Consider the following 20,604-nt stretch of genomic DNA (forward strand, 5'->3'; position numbering starts at 1 on the left):
ATATATACAGCACACTCCTGTGCCTACCTCAGTATGCTCTCATGACAAGCACTACTGCCATATATACAGCACGCTCCTGTGCCTACCTCAGTATGCTCTCATGACAAGCACTGCTGCTAAATATACAGCACCCTCCTGTGACTACCTCAGTATGCTCTCATGACAAGCACTACTGCCATATATACAGCACACTCCTGTGCCTACCTCTGTATGCTCTCATGACAAGCACTGCTGCCATATACACAGCACACTCCTGTACCTACCTCAGTATGCTCTCATGACAAGCACTGCTGCCATATATACAGCACACTCCTGTGACTACCTCAGTATGCTCTCATGACAAGCACTACTGCCATATATACAGCACACTCCTGTGCCTACCTCTGTATGCTCTCATGACAAGCACTACTGCTATATATACAGCACACTCCTGTACCTACCTCAGTATACTCTCATGACAAATACTGCTGCTATATATACAGCACAGTCCTGTACCTACCTCAGTATGCTCTCATGACAAACACTGCTGCTATATATACAGCACGCTCCTGTGCCTACCTCCGTATGCTCTCATGACAAGCACTGCTGCTATATATACAGCACACTCCTGTGCCTACCTCAGTATGCTCTCATGACAAGCACTGCTGCTATATATACAGCACACTCCTGTGCCTACCTCAGTAAGCTCTCATGACAAGCACTGCTGCTATATATACAGCATACTCCTGTGCCTACCACATTATGCTCTCATGACAAACGCTGCCATCATATATAGAGCGCCCTTCTGTGCCTACCTCTGTATTGGTCCTTAAAACAATTTGGTTTATATAAGAAAAGTACATTTAATTCTGTTATTAATTACCACAGTATGAATATATTCATTAAATTAGTAAATAAGGAATTATATGAATTAAAGGATAAAGTTAAACACGCTAAAGTTTTCGGTAAACATGTTTTTAGAGGTAACAACAATTTCACCAAAACTGATAGGCAGTAATTAATGAGTCTCAGGAAAAACCCTAACATTATACTTAAGGGGGCCGATAAGAGAGGTGCCACGGTGGTACTTGATAAAGATTATTATGTCTCTGAAATCATTTCACAACTCAATGACACTGAGACTTATGAGGTTTTGTCACACAATCCTGTTGAAATACAAAAAGAAATAAAAACTGTCTTGAACAGAGGCCTAGCACAAGGTCATATTAATAAACAATTAATGGATTACTTAAATAGTAAAAGCCCTAGGACCCTAATATTTTACAAGGTACCTAAGATCCATAAAGATGTAAAAAGACCACCGGTTAGGCCAATAGTCTCCAGTGTAGATTCAGTATACACAAATATCTCCACATTTTTGGATAAGGTACTTCAGTCAGAGGTAATTAAGATGTCATCCTATTTGAAAGTTCCATGGGATTTTCTTAGTAAAGCTAGAAATCTAGAATTAAACTCTGACAAATTTATCCTGTATACCATGGACGTAAAAAGTCTGTACACAGCGATAAAACATGACACAGGAATAGGCAACATAGTAAAGAACTTTAAAATAAAAAAGGGATATACTGATTCAGAATGTGATTTCATTGAGAACCTTTTGAGACTGGTACTATACTGTAATTACTTTTTGTTCCAGGACACTTGGTATTTTCAAAGAAAAGGTACAGCTATGGGATCCAATGTCGCTCCATCATATGCCAATTTATTCATGAATGAATTTGAGGAACGGGTTCTCTATGAAAATAATATCTTCAAAGAAATGGGAGCTTTATATTTTTGCAGCCCCTGCATTGCTCTATATCATTCATGTGGCTTTTTATACAAGTTATTTAACTATTACACTGTGTATAAAAACTGCACAAATATAAAACCTCACACACTGTATTATATGATAACCTGATGCGCACAATACTGCTGTGAGAAAACTCCAATACGGCATTGTGCTGTATTAATAAGCAAAGCAATAAGAGAATATCCCAGCGCCCACTAGACCTTATTGGCCCAGGATGGTGATACCTAGTTATCACCTAAATGCAATAATGTGAAAAAGGTAATCCTAGGCGCCAACAAGTGGCTAAGGTATATAAAATATTTAATACAACTCAGGGTACAAGGTTTAAAAATACAGTATTGTAAATACAATTTAAAATGGCATGGATCCACGCTAATTAGAATGAGGATAAGAATGTGAAATATATAAGCACTTATAACAATATACACAAGATGAATGTGCAAAAACAGCAATATCACAGGTAAACTGCAAAGTGACTTGGTGCGATACTCCAATGTGCTAAAAAATGAGGTGGTTACAATCAGTAAAATTCAAATAAATTCCAAAAAAATCCAATATATTCAAAAATGTGTCCAGTGTAGAAAAAAATGTTTCAAGAAAGAAATGTGTGTCAAGAAAAAACAGTCAATGTTGAATAAAAGTCAGTGTTAAAAATACCACAACAGAAGTCCACAGTGAATCCGCTGGGGTGCTCCTATAGGTGTTTATCCAAAGGTATTGGTGAATAAGCAAGTGTTTGTTCAATAATATCCAATAAAAAATGTCCAATAAAAAATAAAACAATGTTATTGGTGGTGCTACCAGCCTGGGTGGGCTGGTACGGTGTGGAAAGGTGCACAATAAGAAAAAGCTCAATATAAACGATTCCAAAAGAAATTAAAGTAAAGACAATTCCAATGGTAAAAACAAATCCACAAAAAAAAAAAAATTAAAAATGGATCCAAAAACAAAAATAAAAATAAGGGACCAAAACCAGTGTTGTCTACGCGTTTCGGCCTTCTCTGGGCCTTTATCAAGACTGATGTTTGCTACATACTGATGGCCTTTTATAGGGGTTGTTTGGTTACAACCGGAAGTGGTTTGATTTAGCCATTTCCGGTTTGGCGAATTTTTATATAATCTGAATTGTTAATAAAATGAGTCTTAAGGTCTGTTTTCTTGTTGGAATTAATAAATAGGTGATGTTTTATTGTTATCACTTTTTAGGGAGTCTCTGTTTATCGTCTATTTTGTTTCTGTGTATCCTCCATATTTTTATGATGTCACTTCCGGTAATGGATTTTCCTTACGGGTTTGTATAATATATATTATTATGTTAGTTTTAATCAGTTGTCTTTGCTGTCTGTTATGCTGACTCATCCATAATAAATAGCTGCATATTGAATGAGGTTATGTCAGTTATTTCATATATGTTTCTTTTCCGTTTTTACAGTGTTCTGATTGGTCGTGACGTCAGAGCTGTAATCATTAGGCTGAACGTAAAGTAAATTACTGACGTCTAGTTCCGTGTGTCCTTAGAATAATCTTATAAAATAATTCAGTATATGTCAATCATAGTGTGAGTATGAGTATTGTACTTGGTGAATATTATACTGGATATGTCGCTAAAATGTCACAACGTCTTCTATCATCACTGTGTACTCAGTGTGGTATATTACTTGAAGGATTTATTTGTGATCAGAATGCTGGTGTGTAAATGGTGCACAGATTATCTCCGAAGAGAGTTGAAACAGAAGTATAATGCAGATTGTTAGTGATCCTGTAGTACTTTCAGTGTTGTGTACTGTGTGCAATTTCTGGACACTATTAGGGGTTGCTTATTGGTATTATTATCATTAATTATGCGATAATGATACGATGCAATAATTTAATAAAGGATATAAATAATACGTAGAATATCTCCAGAGAGAGTTGGAGTAAAAGAGGAATACTACAGATTATTAATAATTATTAATAATTCTGTAGTAATTACAATATTACATACTGTGTATAATTTCTAAACACAGTTAAGGATTGTTTTAATATTATTCACTCTTATTGATATTTATGATTGTCCTTGCAATAATAGTACAGTGCAATAATTTGATAAAAAATTGTATATGATCTTATAAAAATCATATTTGATAAACGAGAGGGGAATGTTTATTATTGGATTAATGAGGTATTCAGGTCATTAGTATAGTATGTTAATGTCATATAATTACATACTTGAGGTTAATTGCAAATTTTGGACTATAATAGACAAAAATAAAATTAAAAGAAAATATAAAAGATAAAAAATATATAGTATATATGCTTATAGATCAGTTGCTCAGTTGTATTTTATACGGCTTGGGATCTAGTTTAAAGTGCGGTATTCTAAACATGGTAAATATCAATTGATCACCTTTAAGGGGGTATATTTAAGGGATGAGTGTCCTATGTGTTTAATCTCAGAGATATGTTAAAATAGGTGGATGGTTTGATGCCTGCGTCTTGGCGTAATGGAATAATGGGTAAGTGTTAAAATATTGGCTTACCCATTATATAGATGAGTGTCCTATGTGTTTAATCTCAGAGACATAGGGATGAGTGTCCCATGTTTTTAATCTAAGAGATATGTTAAAATAGATGGATTGTAGGCACCTGCGTATTGGCGTAATGGAATAATAGGTAAGTGTTAAAATATTGGCTGGATATAAAGAATACAGATTTTCTCTTTATTTTTAAGTTTTTTTAAAAGTTTTTTAAATTATTTCTAGCCTGTTTTCAGGGACTAAGGATAAAATGAGATAACTGGAAGGAGGCTTAATTTCTAATGCTTGGCCCATTGGCCTTCAATTATCTGTGTGGGGAGAGTTATTTCTAAAATAGAAGATCCAAATTGAGGACAAAATACCTAGAGAGGAGAGGATCATTAGTGAAGATATAAAAATGTTATGTCATATTGAATAAGTGGGAGAGGTCTTCCTTGTTATTTAGCCCTTTAGGGTGCAGACAGTCCAAGTTGAAGATCCACTTTGATTCGGCGGTCAGCAATTTCTTCGTATAATTGCCGCCCCTCCAGTCCTTTCGTACCTTCTGTATGCCCATGTATGTTAAATCCTTTATATTTCCCTTGTGTTTACTTGTAAAGTGTCTATATAAAGCGGTATCTATGTTTAGTTTTTCGATGAGTCGTATGTGTTCACGTATCCTTTCTTTCAGGGTCCTGGACGTCTGGCCCACATATTGTAGACCACACGAACACTGCAACATGTAGATCACTCCACTGTCTTGGCATCTAATCAACTCATTTACTTTATATTTTTCTTTCGTATTGAAGCTGTTAAATGTGGTGGATTTGATGCCGCTTTTACATGCTTTACAAGACACGCAGGGGAAGAAGCCTTTCACCTCTTTTCCGAATGTATCTTTGATACCCAGGTTTTTCTTTCTTTCTATACTGGGAGCGAGTCTGCTCTGTAGGTTCTTAGTTTTCCTGTAGACAAATTTGGGTCTTACTGGTAATTTTTCACCAATCAGGTCATCTTCTTTCAGAATTGACCAGTGTTTCTGAAATATTTTCTCGATGATGTTCTTATTTTCACTGTGTTCAGTAATCATTAATATATTGAAAGAGTCATCTTCTGTTCGCAATGTTTTTTCTTTATATTTTAAAAGATCATTTCTGTTGATGTTATTGACCTCTTCATTTTTCTGTTCCAACAGGCTCTCCTGATATCCTCTCTCTAGGAACTTTGCTTTAATGATGTTAGCTTGTTGATTCCATTTTTCTTCTTTTGAACAGTTCTTTTTAATCCTTACCAGTTGTCCCTTCGGGATGTTCTCCTTCCAGTTCTTGTGATGGCAGCTCATGCTATGGATATAGGTATTGCTGTCTACTGCTTTGAAATGAGTAGAGGTTTCAATCTTGCCATCTATGACCTCTATTTTTAAATCTAGAAAGATGAGTTCAGTATTGCTCCATGAGTGAGTAAATTTCAGACTGTTGGTACTTCTGTTCATGACTTCAATGGTGTAGTTCAGATCCTCCTGGGTCCCTTTCCAGATGATAATGATGTCATCTATATAGCGGCGGTAGAGGACCAGGTCCGCGCTTGCTGGGCATGATTCCCAGAAGATGTTTTCCCACTTGCCCATAAATAGGTTCGCGTAACTAGGCGCGAACCTGGTCCCCATCGCTGTACCGCAAATCTGTTGGTAGTAATTTCCATCATCATGGAAGTAATTATGGGTCAAGATGTACTGGATCCCATCCAAAATGAAGTCTTTCTGAACCTCAGGGACTTCTGGATCTTTATCAAGGAAGAACTTCACTGCTTCTAGTCCTTCCTCATGGGGGATACATGTGTATAGTGACACCACATCACATGTTGCTAAAATATAGCCTTCTTCCCATGTAATTCCCTGCAGGAGATTTAATATCTGGGTGGAGTCTTTGAGGTATGAGGGTAACTCTTTTACATATCTCTGGAGATTTAGGTCAATGTATTCAGACAGGTTACTGCTTAAAGAACCAATACCTGAAATGATCGGCCTTCCTGGTGGTCTCTGTAAGGATTTATGAATCTTTGGCAGATGGTATAGTACCGGTGTAATAGGATAACTGATATTGATGTAATTATATTCCTTGGTGGTTAATATTCCTTGTTCTTTGGCAGGATCCAATATCTGCAGTAGTTGCTTTTTATAAATCTCTACTGGATTTGACGGTAGTTTTCGATATGTGTCCTGATCGTTCAAAATTCTGACATTTTCGGACTTATAGTCCTTTTTGTCCATAATAACGATCCCGCCCTCCTTATCGGCCGGTTTGATGATCAAATTGTGGTTTTCTTCCAATGTTTTAATGGTCGCAATCTGTTGTTTAGAGAGATTCTGTTTTCTTAATCTCAATTTCTTAGACTGTAAGTCTTTGATTTCTTTGCATACAATTGTTTCAAAGGCCTCTATGGCTGATCCTCTGCTGTTTGTGGGGTTGAAAGAAGACTTTGGTTTCAAATCCGTATGTCTATAAGTATCGACACATTCGTATGGTTTGTACACTGTTCTCTCCAATGCTGATTTGGCAAAAAATCTCTTTAATGTCAGCTTTCGTATAAATTCTTTGGTGTTGATGAAAGTCTGGAATTTGTCCAAGCTTCTACTTGGAGCGAATGAGAGGCCTAACCTTAATATCGAGTTCTCTTCCTTGGTCAGCACATGAGAACTTAGATTAAATATGCCTTTGTTGTTTTCCATAGTTGTCGTCTCATTCATATTATTAGTTCTTTTGTTTACTTTTGCCCCTCCTCGTTTTCCTCGGTGTGTTTTCTTCTTGTTGATGTCATTGGTCTTTCCGGACCCATCTCTCTCTGTTGTTTTGCAGATCTGTTTCTCTCCCTGTTGTATGCATGGTCCAGTTCTAAAAAAGGTGATGGTGTATTGATTGTAGGTGTAGATATATGATTATCTTTATGTTGATCTTTATATGGCTCCATTTTTTTGGGGCGTTGTTGGATTTTCCATTCATCCTTCGTATTTTCCTCATTTTTTCTGTAGGGGATCTGTCCTTCTCTCTTCTTAGGTGTTTTCATCCTCATAGTCCCTTCGGTGGCTGTGGTTTTGCCACCTGTTGTCATAATAGTGTCTAAACCTATTATTTGCATATGGTGTTTGAATATGGTAATTTGGTCGTGCAAAATGTCTTCGGTATGATCTATTTTGTTCCTGATTCTTAGGTCCATAATGTCTATTTGTTTGTCTTCTATGTTCATGGTTATAATCTAAATCTTGTTGGTGGTCATTGGTATATTCTACAGGTGTGGTTGTATTTGTTATGTCTCTCTCTATGTTGTTGTCTATGGTTTCCTTTATCAAAGTGTTTGTATGTTCCTCAGCGATTATCTCCTTACTTTCCAATTCTCTCAAGAGTTTTTTTGTCTTTTTTTGAATGACTTCATCTCTGATTTTTTTCACCTTTTTAAATAGGTTGTCTTTCTTTTCTGTAATATCTATAGACTCTTGTCCAGAGTGTTCCAAATTTATTAGAATTTCTTCATTCTCTTTTATTTTGGAATCCATGTTTCGTGCCAAGGATTCTCTATATTCTATAATTAATTTTATCAATTGTCTTGATGTATTTATCAGGACTAATTTCCATTTATCAGAGATCCCCAAAGGCCTCATAACACATAAGGAATGTGCTTTCCCTCTATCTGACTCCATCTCTGATAAATGGAAATGAGTCCTGATAAATACATCAAGACAATTGATAAAATTAATTATAGAATATAGAGAATCCTTGGCACGAAACATGGATTCCAAAATAAAAAATAAAAGAGAATGAAGAAATTCTAAAAGACAACCTATTTAAAAAGGTGAACAAAATCAGAGATGAAGTCATTCAAAAAAAGACAAAAATACTCTTGAGAGAATTGGAAAGTAAGGAGATAATCGCTGAGGAACATACAAACACTTTGATAAAGGAAACCATAGACAACAACATAGAGAGAGACATAACAAATACAACCACATCTGTAGAATATACCAATGACCACCAACAAGATTTAGATTATAAACATGAACATAGAAGACAAACAAATAGACATTAAGGACCTAAGAATCAGGAACAAAATAGATCATACCGAAGACATTTTGCATGACCAAATTACCATATTCAAACACCATATGCAAATAATAGGTTTAGACACTATTATGACAACAGGTGGCAAAACCACAGCCACCAAAGGGACTATGAGGATGAAAGGGATTTTACACGAAGGGAGGAACACAGACCTGAGAGAAGGAGAGAAATTGGGTATAATAGATGGGATTACACCCAAGACAGAAGATTAGAATATTCAGGAAATAGGGGAGAGTACTCATACCAAAATTCACCAAGAGGACATTACTATGAGGGGAGATCGAATTATTATAGACAAAATGAATTTAGGTCCAACAATGGGACCCATAGAGCAAATGTCCCTTTTGAAAGATATAATAGAAGGGACGACTTCTACCAAACTAATGAACATAAAACACCTAAGAAGAGAGAAGGACAGATCCCCTACAGAAAAAATGAGGAAAATACGAAGGATGAATGGAAAATCCAACAACGCCCCAAAAAAATGGAGCCATATAAAGATCAACATAAAGATAATCATATATCTACACCTACAATTAATACACCATCACCTTTTTTAGAACTGGACCATGCATACAACAGGGAGAGAAACAGATCTGCAAAACAACAGAGAGAGATGGGTCCGGAAAGACCAATGACATCAACAAGAAGAAAACACACCGAGGAAAACGAGGAGGGGCAAAAGTAAACAAAAGAACTAATAATATGAATGAGACGACAACTATGGAAAACAACAAAGGCATATTTAATCTAAGTTCTCATGTGCTGGCCAAGGAAGAGAACTCGATATTAAGGTTAGGCCTCTCATTCGCTCCAAGTAGAAGCTTGGACAAATTCCAGACTTTCCTCAACACCAAAGAATTTATACGAAAGCTGACATTAAAGAGATTTTTTTCCAAATCAGCATTGGAGAGAACAGTGTACAAACCATACGAATGTGTCGATACTTATAGACATACGGATTTGAAACCAAAGTCTTCTTTCAACCCCACAAACAGCAAAGGATCAGCCATAGAGGCCTTTGAAACAATTGTATGCAAAGAAATCAAAGACTTACAGTCTAAGAAATTGAGATTAAGAAAACAGAATCTCTCTAAACAACAGATTGCGACCATTAAAACATTGGAAGAAAACCACAATTTGATCATCAAACCGGCCGATAAGGGGGGCGGGATCGTTATTATGGACAAAAAGGACTATAAGTCCGAAAATGTCAGAATTTTGAACGATTAGGACACATATCGAAAACTACCGTCAAATCCAGTAGAGATTTATAAAAAGGAACTACTGCAGATATTGGATCCTGCCAAAGAACAAGGAATATTAACCACCAAGGAATATAATTACATCAATATCAGTTATCCTATTACAGCGGTACTATACCATCTGCCAAAGATTCATAAATCCTTACAGAGACCACCAGGAAGGCCGATCATTTCAGGTATCGGTTCTTTAAGCAGTAACCTGTCTGAATACATCGACCTAAATCTCCAGAGATATGTAAAAGAGTTAACCTCATACCTCAAAGACTCCACCCAGATATTAAATCTCCTGCAGGGAATTACATGGGAAGAAGGCTATATTTTAGCAACATGTGATGTGGTGTCACTATACACATGTATCCCCCATGAGGAAGGACTAGAAGCAGTGAAGTTCTTCCTTGATAAAGATCCAGAAGTCCCTGAGGTTCAGAAAGACTTCATTTTGGATGGGATCCAGTACATCTTGACCCATAATTACTTCCATGATGATGGAAATTACTACCAACAGATTTGCGGTACAGCGATGGGGACCAGGTTCGCGCCTAGTTACGCGAACCGATTTATGGGCAAGTGGGAAAACATCTTCTGGGAGTCATGCCCAGCAAGCGCGGACCTGGTCCTCTACCGCCGCTATATAGATGACATCATTATCATCTGGAAAGGGACCCAGGAGGATCTGAACTACACCATTGAAGTCATGAACAGAAGTACCAACAGTCTGAAATTTACTCACTCATGGAGCAATACTGAACTCATCTTTCTAGATTTAAAAATAGAGGTCATAGATGGCAAGATTGAAACCTCTACTCATTTCAAAGCAGTAGACAGCAATACCTATATCCATAGCATGAGCTGCCATCACAAGAACTGGAAGGAGAACATCCCGAAGGGACAACTGGTAAGGATTAAAAAGAACTGTTCAACAGAAGAAAAATGGAATCAACAAGCTAACATCATTAAAGCAAAGTTCCTAGAGAGAGGATATCAGGAGAGCCTGTTGGAACAGAAAAATGAAGAGGTCAATAACATCAACAGAAATGATCTTTTAAAATATAAAGAAAAAACATTGCGAACAGAAGATGACTCTTTCAATATATTAATGATTACTGAATACAGTGAAAATAAGAACATCATCGAGAAAATATTTCAGAAACACTGGTCAATTCTGAAAGAAGATGACCTGATTGGTAAAAAATTACCAGTAAGACCCAAATTTGTCTACAGGAAAACTAAGAACCTATAGAGCAGACTCGCTCCCAGTATAGAAAGAAAGAAAAACCTGGGTATCAAAGATACATTCGGAAAAGAGGTGAAAGGCTTCTTCCCCTGCGTGTCTTGTAAAGCATGTAAAAGCGGCATCAAATCCACCACATTTAACAGCTTCAATACGAAAGAAAAATATAAAGTAAATGAGTTGATTAGATGCCAAGACAGTGGAGTGATCTACATGTTGCAGTGTTCGTGTGGTCTACAATATGTGGGCCAGACGTCCAGGACCCTGAAAGAAAGGATACGTGAACACATACGACTCATCGGAAAACTAAACATAGATACCGCTTTATATAGACACTTTACAAGTAAACACAAGGGAAATATAAAGGATTTAACATACATGGGCATACAGAAGGTACGAAAGGACTGGAGGGGCGGCAATTATACGAAGAAATTGCTGACCGCCGAATCAAAGTGGATCTTCAACTTGGACTGTCTGCACCCTAAAGGGCTAAATAACAAGGAAGACCTCTCCCACTTATTCAATATGACATAACATTTTTATATCTTCACTAATGATCCTCTCCTCTCTAGGTATTTTGTCCTCAATTTGGATCTTCTATTTTAGAAATAACTCTCCCCACACAGATAATTGAAGGCCAATGGGCCAAGCATTAGAAATTAAGCCTCCTTCCAGTTATCTCATTTTATCCTTAGTCCCTGAAAACAGGCTAGAAATAATTTAAAAAACTTTTAAAAAAACTTAAAAATAAAGAGAAAATCTGTATTCTTTATATCCAGCCAATAATCTGTATTCTTTATATCCAGCCAATATTTTAACACTTACCTATTATTCCATTACGCCAATACGCAGGTACCTACAATCCATCTATTTTAACATATCTCTTAGATTAAAAACATGGGACACTCATCCCTATGTCTCTGAGATTAAACACATAGGACACTCATCTATATAATGGGTAAGCCAATATTTTAACACTTACCCATTATTCCATTACGCCAAGACGCAGGCATCAAACCATCCACCTATTTTAACATATCTCTGAGATTAAACACATAGGACACTCATCCCTTAAATATACCCCCTTAAAGGTGATCAATTGATATTTACCATGTTTAGAATACCGCACTTTAAACTAGATCCCAAGCCGTATAAAATACAACTGAGCAACTGATCTATAAGCATATATACTATATATTTTTTATCTTTTATATTTTCTTTTAATTTTATTTTTGTCTATTATAGTCCAAAATTTGCAATTAACCTCAAGTATGTCATTATATGACATTAACATACTATACTAATGACCTGAATACCTCATTAATCCAATAACAAACATTCCCCTCTCGTTTATCAAATATGATTTTTATAAGATCATATACAATTTTTTATCAAATTATTGCACTGTAATATTATTGCAAGGACAATCATAAATATCAATAAGAGTGAATAATATTAAAACAATCCTTAACTGTGTTTAGAAATTATACACAGTATGTAATATTGTAATTACTACAGAATTATTAATAATTATTAATAATCTGTAGTATTCCTCTTTTACTCCAACTCTCTCTGGAGATATTCTACGTATTATTTATATCCTTTATTAAATTATTGCATCGTATCATTATCGCATAATTAATGATAATAATACCAATAAGCAACCCCTAGTAGTGTCCAGAAATTGCACACAGTACACAACACTGAAAGTACTACAGGATCACTAACAATCTGCATTATACTTCTGTTTCAACTCTCTTCGGAGATAATCTGTGCACCATTTACACACCAGCATTCTGATCACAAATAAATCCTTCAAGTAATATACCACACTGAGTACACAGTGATGATAGAAGACGTTGTGACATTTTAGCGACATATCCAGTATAATATTCACCAAGTACAATACTCATACTCACACTATGATTGACATATACTGAATTATTTTATAAGATTATTCTAAGGACACACGGAACTAGACGTCAGTAATTTACTTTACGTTCAGCCTAATGATTACAGCTCTGACGTCATGACCAATCAGAACACTGTAAAAACGGAAAAGAAACATATATGAAATAACTGACATAACCTCATTCAATATGCAGCTATTTATTATGGATGAGTCAGCATAACAGACAGCAAAGACAACTGATTAAAACTAACATAATAATATATATTATACAAGCCAGTAAGGAAAATCCATTACCGGAAGTGACATCATAAAAATATGGAGGATACACAGAAACAAAATAGACGATAAACAGAGACTCCCTAAAAAGTGATAACAATAAAACATCACCTATTTATTAATTCCAACAAGAAAACAGACTTTAAGACTCATTTTATTAACAATTCAGATTATATAAAAATTCGCCAAACCGGAAATGGCTAAATCAAACCACTTCCGGTTGTAACCAAACAACCCCTATAAAAGGCCATCAGTATGTAGCAAACACCAGTCTTGATAAAGGCCCAGAGAAGGCCGAAACGCGTAGACAACACTGGTTTTGGTCCCTTATTTTTGTTTTTGGATCCATTTTTAATTTTTTTTTTTGTGGATTTGTTTTTACCATTGGAATTGTCTTTACTTTAATTTCTTTTGGAATCGTTTATATTGAGCTTTTTCTTATTGTGCACCTTTCCACACCGTACCAGCCCACCCAGGCTGGTAGCACCACCAATAACATTGTTTTATTTTTTATTGGACATTTTTTATTGGATATTATTGAACAAACACTTGCTTATTCACCAATACCTTTGGATAAACACCTATAGGAGCACCCCAGCGGATTCACTGTGGACTTCTGTTGTGGTATTTTTAACACTGACTTTTATTCAACATTGACTGTTTTTTCTTGACACACATTTCTTTCTTGAAACATTTTTTTCTACACAGGACACATTTTTGAATATATTGGATTTTTTTGGAATTTATTTGAATTTTACTGATTGTAACCACCTCATTTTTTAGCACATTGGAGTATCGCACCAAGTCACTTTGCAGTTTACCTGTGATATTGCTGTTTTTGCACATTCATCTTGTGTATATTGTTATAAGTGCTTATATATTTCACATTCTTATCCTCATTGTAATTAGCGTGGATCCATGCCATTTTAAATTGCTTTTAATTAGCAAAGCTACAGCATTTAGCATCTGTAAAAAGGTGAAATATGAGTAAAGCTCTAAAAAGAGTTGCCGGCAGAGGAGGAAAAACAATAATATGGTGAGTAGTGACCGTTGTGTTGTAGTTGTGCCTAGCGGTTTAATGTCCCTTTAAAAGTCATATTTAGACATTCATGATTCAGACAAAGCATACAATTTCAAAACAACTTTCAAATTTACTTCTATTATTTAATTTGCTTCCTTCTCAGGAGCAGCAAAGAACCTAGGTTCTAGTTGCTGATTGATGGCTGCAGATATATACCAATTGTTATTGGCTCACCCATGTGTTCAGTTAGACACCAGTAGTGCATTGCTGCTCCTTCAACAAATGATACCCGGAGAATTAAGTAAATTTGATAATATAACATACACATTATAGTAACTACACAACTCTGTGCCTACCTTAGTAAGCCCCTGATTTAGTGCTCCCTGTATGTGATCAACAACACCACATACACATTATAGTAACTACACAGCTATGTGCCTATAAACCTTATTAAACCCCTGATTTAGTGCTTCCTGTATGTGACCAACAACACCACATACACATTATAGTAACTACACAACTCTGTGCCTATAAACCTTATTAAACCCCTGATTTAGTGCTCCCTGTATGTGATCAACAACACCACATACACATTATAGTAACTACACCGCTCTGTGCCTATAAACCTTATTAAACCCCTGATTTAGTGCTCCCTGTATGTGACCAACAACACCACATACACATTATAGTAACTACACAACTCTGTGCCTATAAACCTTATTAAACAGCAAATAGTTAATTAAAGGGATATATATATATATAGTATGCTGGTGTTATACAGACAAAGCACACTAGCGATAGACATTGTAGAATACACAATGCTTAAAAAATCAAAAACACTGCATTAGCCATGTTTAACATTACATCAGCACCACCCCATTTAAAGGGACATACAAGTACAAGAAAATGCTTGAATATGTTATAGCATTGTATTATTGCATGGTTGGCTGCATAAAACTATGTTTTAACTCCTACAAAGATATTAACACATAGTGAAAGTCAGTTTTGGAGCAGCAATGCACTACTGAGAGCTGGCTGAGCACATCTCAGGAGCCAAAGACAAGAGACTAAAGGAGTGTACCCACCAATTATCAGCTAGCTTCTAGTAGTGCACTGCTGCTGCTTAGGGTATGTACATATACTTTTCAACAAAGGATACCAAGAGAACAAATCACATGCTCTTTATGAACCATGAATGTTGATCATTTTATTAACAAGAGAAAGGTATTTAAATGCTGCTTAATATAAACTTCTGTATATCACAAACATACTACTGACCGTTATGTCCCTTTGAAGTGATAGTAAATTTGCACAATCTGGTAAAGATTTACAGAATCAATGCATTAAATGAAACTGACCTTCATTTATCATTTTTAATTGAATATGCACTGTACCCTAATTTTATTACATTACCCTTCTCTTGCCGAACAACACAAAAGTTATTTTTTTCAAGAGGTGAAGTTTCCACTTTGTATCTAATAGCCATGCTCGCTATACGGCACTCAGCAAGCTCTGAAGAGTTTTGTTTTTTTGAGTGCTTTATAGCTAGCAAGACTTTTTTAGATTGTGCAAATTTACGATCAGATCACTGATGTTTCTGGTTGGTTACTATAAATATTATCCCATTCTGATGACAAAACCAGGTGACATGCATGTGACGTCCTGCTTACCTCTGTATGCATCAGGAAGGGCTGAGGTTTGGTTCTCGCTCTTTTCAGACATTGTCTTGTTCAGCAACTGAATTTGTCAGATATTCTTATAATGTTTTTCCTTTACTGACAAATGCAGTGATGTGTATTGTAAGTGATCTTCACAGTAACAGGGGCCTAAACAAAAAGAGAGAGAGGGATGTCTCATGCACAGTTCATTGTCATAGGGGGAAATGCTGTGAATTATGTGTGACCAACATCTGTATCTGAGCATCATCAATAGACCAGGATTCAAGTGTCACTTTGTTTCATCACAAAGGGTTTAAAGTGAATAAAACTGATTAATCAAAAGACAGCAATTATAAAAAAAAACTATGATACATATTTTTATGCCACTTATTACAGAACTTTATTACTAGCCCTTTATTTCCAAGCAATTTGAAACCTCTGTGCTGAAGCGGTTTCTAACCATTTGCATATACATCTATTTAAAGGGACAGTGTACACCAATTTTCATTTAACTGCATGTAATAGACACTACTATAAAGAATGATATGCACAGATACTGATCTAAAATCCAGTATAAAACCTTTTAAAAACTTACTTAGAAGCTACCAGTTTAGCACTGTTGATGAAGTTAGGCTGGGAAACCCACTGAAAGAGGCTGGGAAATCAGGAACAGCAGACACTCCCCCCCCCCCCCATATAAAAAGACCCATTAGAAAAACAGGAGCAGCAGGAGTCTGTAGACCTGGGTCTAAATCTGAAAATTTGGGGCTTGGTTAGGAGTCTGAAAATCAGCACAATGTTATTGTTATTGGAAGCAACTACTTTACTCCAGGGGAGTAGCGGGTGCAGAGTCAGCTGCACCCGGCCGGATACAGCAGCAGAGGGGAGTATCAAGATCACCACAAGGATAGTGCATGGCCAGGAGATCTGAAGATCGCGGAAGAGACTGGGAGACGCCACGCAGTGGAGCGGCACCGGAACGTCCACATTAAAGATTACAACTTCACAGCAGGTTGGAGCCTGCGTAAGGCAAGTTGCCGGAACACAGATTTGGCAGCTCAAGGAAGCCTGCATAGAGCAGTAAGTCTGAGGCAGTGCCAACAAGGGGGGGTTAAAGCAGAAACCCGTCAACTGTAAGTACATTTCCTCATATAAAAGGGACTTGAAGTACAAGTATTGGCTGCAATTGTGTTTCCTGGTTTGATTGGTTGCTGTCTATGAGGCAGCAGCTTGGGCGGACAAGGACTGTTTGATTTATGGTATTTATTTCTCCAGTTAAGAAGTCGGTAAGGCCTTATAAGGGGTGTTAAATAAATCAATAAAAGGTCAACTCTCTCTGGGAAAGGCGTGTATCAACTGGCCAAAACCGCAGTGGCGGGTGAAAAGAGAATAGTCAACCAACTCACTCCTAGACCATGTAAAAGTTTTACCCTGAAAGAGAAACTACAGTTGCAATGAAGAAATTGATAAGAGGCCCCATTGTCAAGGACCAGGCCACATATAATAACAAGTAACTTTGAACCTCCTTTGTCTGGCATATTTACCTAAAGGATAACACATGGCGTATATTTTATAGACTCTTAAGTCCCAACTGAATTAGACTGGTGATATTGTTTTAATTATTACTGGAGGAAAGGCACTGCAGGGGCTTCTATAGCTGGGTCCTGAAGAGAAAAAAAAATCTTAGAGGCCCAGGAGTCATAATCACACTTGACTTTCTCAACAGTTTAATTTATAGCAAAATAACTTTTGATAATTTACTGGGGGCTTTTACAGCAACTAGAGTTTAGATGCAGTTTTTAATTTAATTCAGGAAGAAACCAACTTGCTCTGTAAGATGGGTGCTGCAGAGGTTCTACCCATAAATGAATTATAATGTGTGATATATACAGGTAAGTTAAAGTAGAGCCATATTCTAACTAAAGCTACAGAACTATAAATGTAATATATTGTTTAACTCATTAATTGTTTTTGTTGTGGTTACTTTGCATCAATTCCCTCTCCTATAGATTAAAGTGATTGTCAATTTTCCTGGTTTTGAATACAAAACAATACTTTACTGTTACTAATGATCAATATATTCAGAATATCCCGTTATGGATTAGATATATTGATGACATTATGTTTATCTGGAAAGGGACCCAAGCAGAACTTGAGATGTTTCTTAAAACACTAAATCAAAATCACTTGAATATCAGACTGACATACGAGAAAAGCTTAACCCAAGTCTCCTTTTTGGATTTACGAAGTAATAGATGTTTAAGTACTGATCTCTTCAGAAAAGAGACAGCTACCAACAATGTGCTATATGCTACCAGTGCTCATGCCCCCAACACCACCAAATCCTTACCTGTAGGTGAATTTCTAAGGATGAGACGCAACTGCTCCGATGAGAAAACCTTTAAAACTAGAGCACTAGAACTTGAAAGCAGATTACTATCCAGAGGTTATAGTAAAAGATCTATTAAAAAAGCCAAAAGCAGATCCTACCAGACTCCGAGAGCAGACTTATTGAAAGTTAAAAAGAAAAAAATCGGACAACAAAACACATTTGATATTAACGTACAATGATCAGTCAGATCAAATCATGGACATACTTAAAAAAAAACTGGCACATATTACAAGTAGACCAGCAATTAAAGAAATATATTGGGGAGAAAGCTGATATAACAACAAAAGTAAAGCTGCAGGCACCAGTATGAACAATTTTACGATCCTTTATTTGGCAATAAAATTACATGGAAAAAACGGGTTAACAATTCTTAAACCCTTCAGGCAACAAAGTGGATGGTGGTACTACACGTACCCTGACGCTGACGCGTTTCGTCTGTTGCCGTAATCGTAGCTGAAGGGTGTCTCTACCAAACTTATATTTAAACCATAAAACATTTCATCATTGGTTAAAAAATGTACCATGTGACGGACACACCTCCACCTTCTAAATCATATGATCGCCCCTGTATTGTGGTTGCTCTATTTAGTTACTAATACACTAAAAGATTAACACTTTGTGATCCTAGTACTCATCTCATGCATTAACAGCCTGGTTATCTAACATATTAGTGTAGGTTCTATTTACAATTATAAATGGGAGATATTTCCATACCTACTTATTATTAGTTGTCTCCCATGTAATGTATATCACTTAATGTATAATAGTATATCTTATTGATAAGGAAACATTACTTTCTGGATTTAAACTAGAAACTCAAACTTTATATTTATCTCCCTAGTTGTTTGCTATTTATTTGTAGCTGTACATTCATATATAAATGAAAACTAGTTAAAGATATTATAAACCACTAAGTCTTAAATAATCATAGGAGGATTGGACTTATTAAAGTACTTATCATACATATTATAATAAATAGATAAATGAATAGCATATTTTCTGGACACACAAGTCAACACCAGTAATTTATTAAATCAAATTCAGAATTAAAGCCATTAGGAACCCTGGTGTTTAACCTGTGTATCCAGAAAATTTCTCTCTTAGAAAGGAGAGCATCCCTATCCCCTCCTCTATTGTCAGTATGTACCACTTCTGCAATAGTCCATGAGAGGGATCTGGGATCTTTGTTATGCTTGTCTTTAAAATGACTAACTAGAGATGTTGTTAATTTTCCTTGTTTGATGTCATTTATATGTTCCCTGATCCTGGTCCTAACTTGGCGAGTCGTTAAGCCTGTGTATTGAATAGTACATAAGTCACAGTTGAGTATATAAATTGCATAAGAGGATCTGCAATTAAAGAGCGCTCTATGTGAAAAAACTTCACCAGTATGTGCGCTCTTAAAAACATTCCCCATTTTTTTTTTTTTAAACAACTTTATTGAATAATGCATAATGTGATACATATAATAGGAGACGCAGCTCCTTGTTGTTTACATATCCAACAGTGGTCCGTTTTTTGTTATCCTTACTTTAATACAAAATATATTAACTTTCTAGAACTCTCTACTTATTGGAATCAATAGAGATATACGTAATAACAACTTAGAAAAAAGAAAAAGGGGTAGTGAGAAGGTAGAGGATAAGGTAGGGAGAGAGGGGAGAAAGAGGAAAGGAGAGAGAAAAGAGAGAAAAAAAAAAAAAGGGAAGGATCCGTCCTGCTCTGCCCATGTCCCCTCACCAATCTAACTTTCTGTGGGTTGTTTTTCTTTAAGTAATTGAAGATATGTGTCCCAAGTCTGGGTTATCACTGCATAAGTATCCATTTTTCCATGTTTGAGATAATAGTATTCTTCTAGTGAAATTAACTCGGAAACCTTCTGAACCCACATAGTAAGTGATGGTGCTCCATTATATTTCCAGTTTTTGGCTATCAGTTGTTTCGCCCCGTTAGTCATAATCCTAAATAAGCATAGGTAAGGTTTATATTTAATTTTAGGTTTTTTGTTTAGCAGCCATATTAGGGGGTCTAACGGGAATATTGTTTCCATTATGTTTTCTACTTCCCCTACTACCTGTCTCCAAAAGTTCTGGATGGCATTGCACCACCACCACATATGTGCTGCATTGCTGTTTACATGTCCGCATCTCCAACATTTATTAGGTTGTGAGCGGAATAGTCTGTGTAATTTTTGTGGGGTAAAATACCACCTATGTAGTATTTTGAGGTTAATTTCCAATATGGAAGATGAGATAGAAGATTTGACGGTGGCTTGAAGTATCGAGTCACTCGTCTGGGGAGTTATAATAACCCCCAGATCGGTTTCCCATTTTTCTAGGTATGGTGGTATATGACTTGGTGGCCTCTGTATCAATAATTTATATATTCTAGCTAGTGTATGTCTGATTGGAGGAGGTTGTGTACATAAGGTTTCGAAGTTGGTCAACATT

General features: G+C 36.1%; 1 protein-coding gene across 2 annotated transcripts in view; it reads right to left on the bottom strand.

The window, feature by feature from the left end:
• LOC128657316 (zinc finger protein OZF-like) overlaps nucleotides 1-20,604 on the bottom strand; it is a 115,583-nt gene that overhangs the window by 84,019 nt on the left and 10,960 nt on the right. For both annotated transcript variants that reach the window (XM_053711612.1, XM_053711613.1), the window contains exon 2: nucleotides 15,775-15,930. In XM_053711612.1, coding sequence (XP_053567587.1) covers nucleotides 15,775-15,826 — 52 coding nt within the window. In that variant the 5' untranslated portion in view covers nucleotides 15,827-15,930. The remainder of the gene's footprint in view (nucleotides 1-15,774; nucleotides 15,931-20,604) is intronic.

Source organism: Bombina bombina, chromosome 4, assembly GCF_027579735.1.
Source record: "Bombina bombina isolate aBomBom1 chromosome 4, aBomBom1.pri, whole genome shotgun sequence".
Taxonomy (NCBI): domain Eukaryota; kingdom Metazoa; phylum Chordata; class Amphibia; order Anura; family Bombinatoridae; genus Bombina; species Bombina bombina.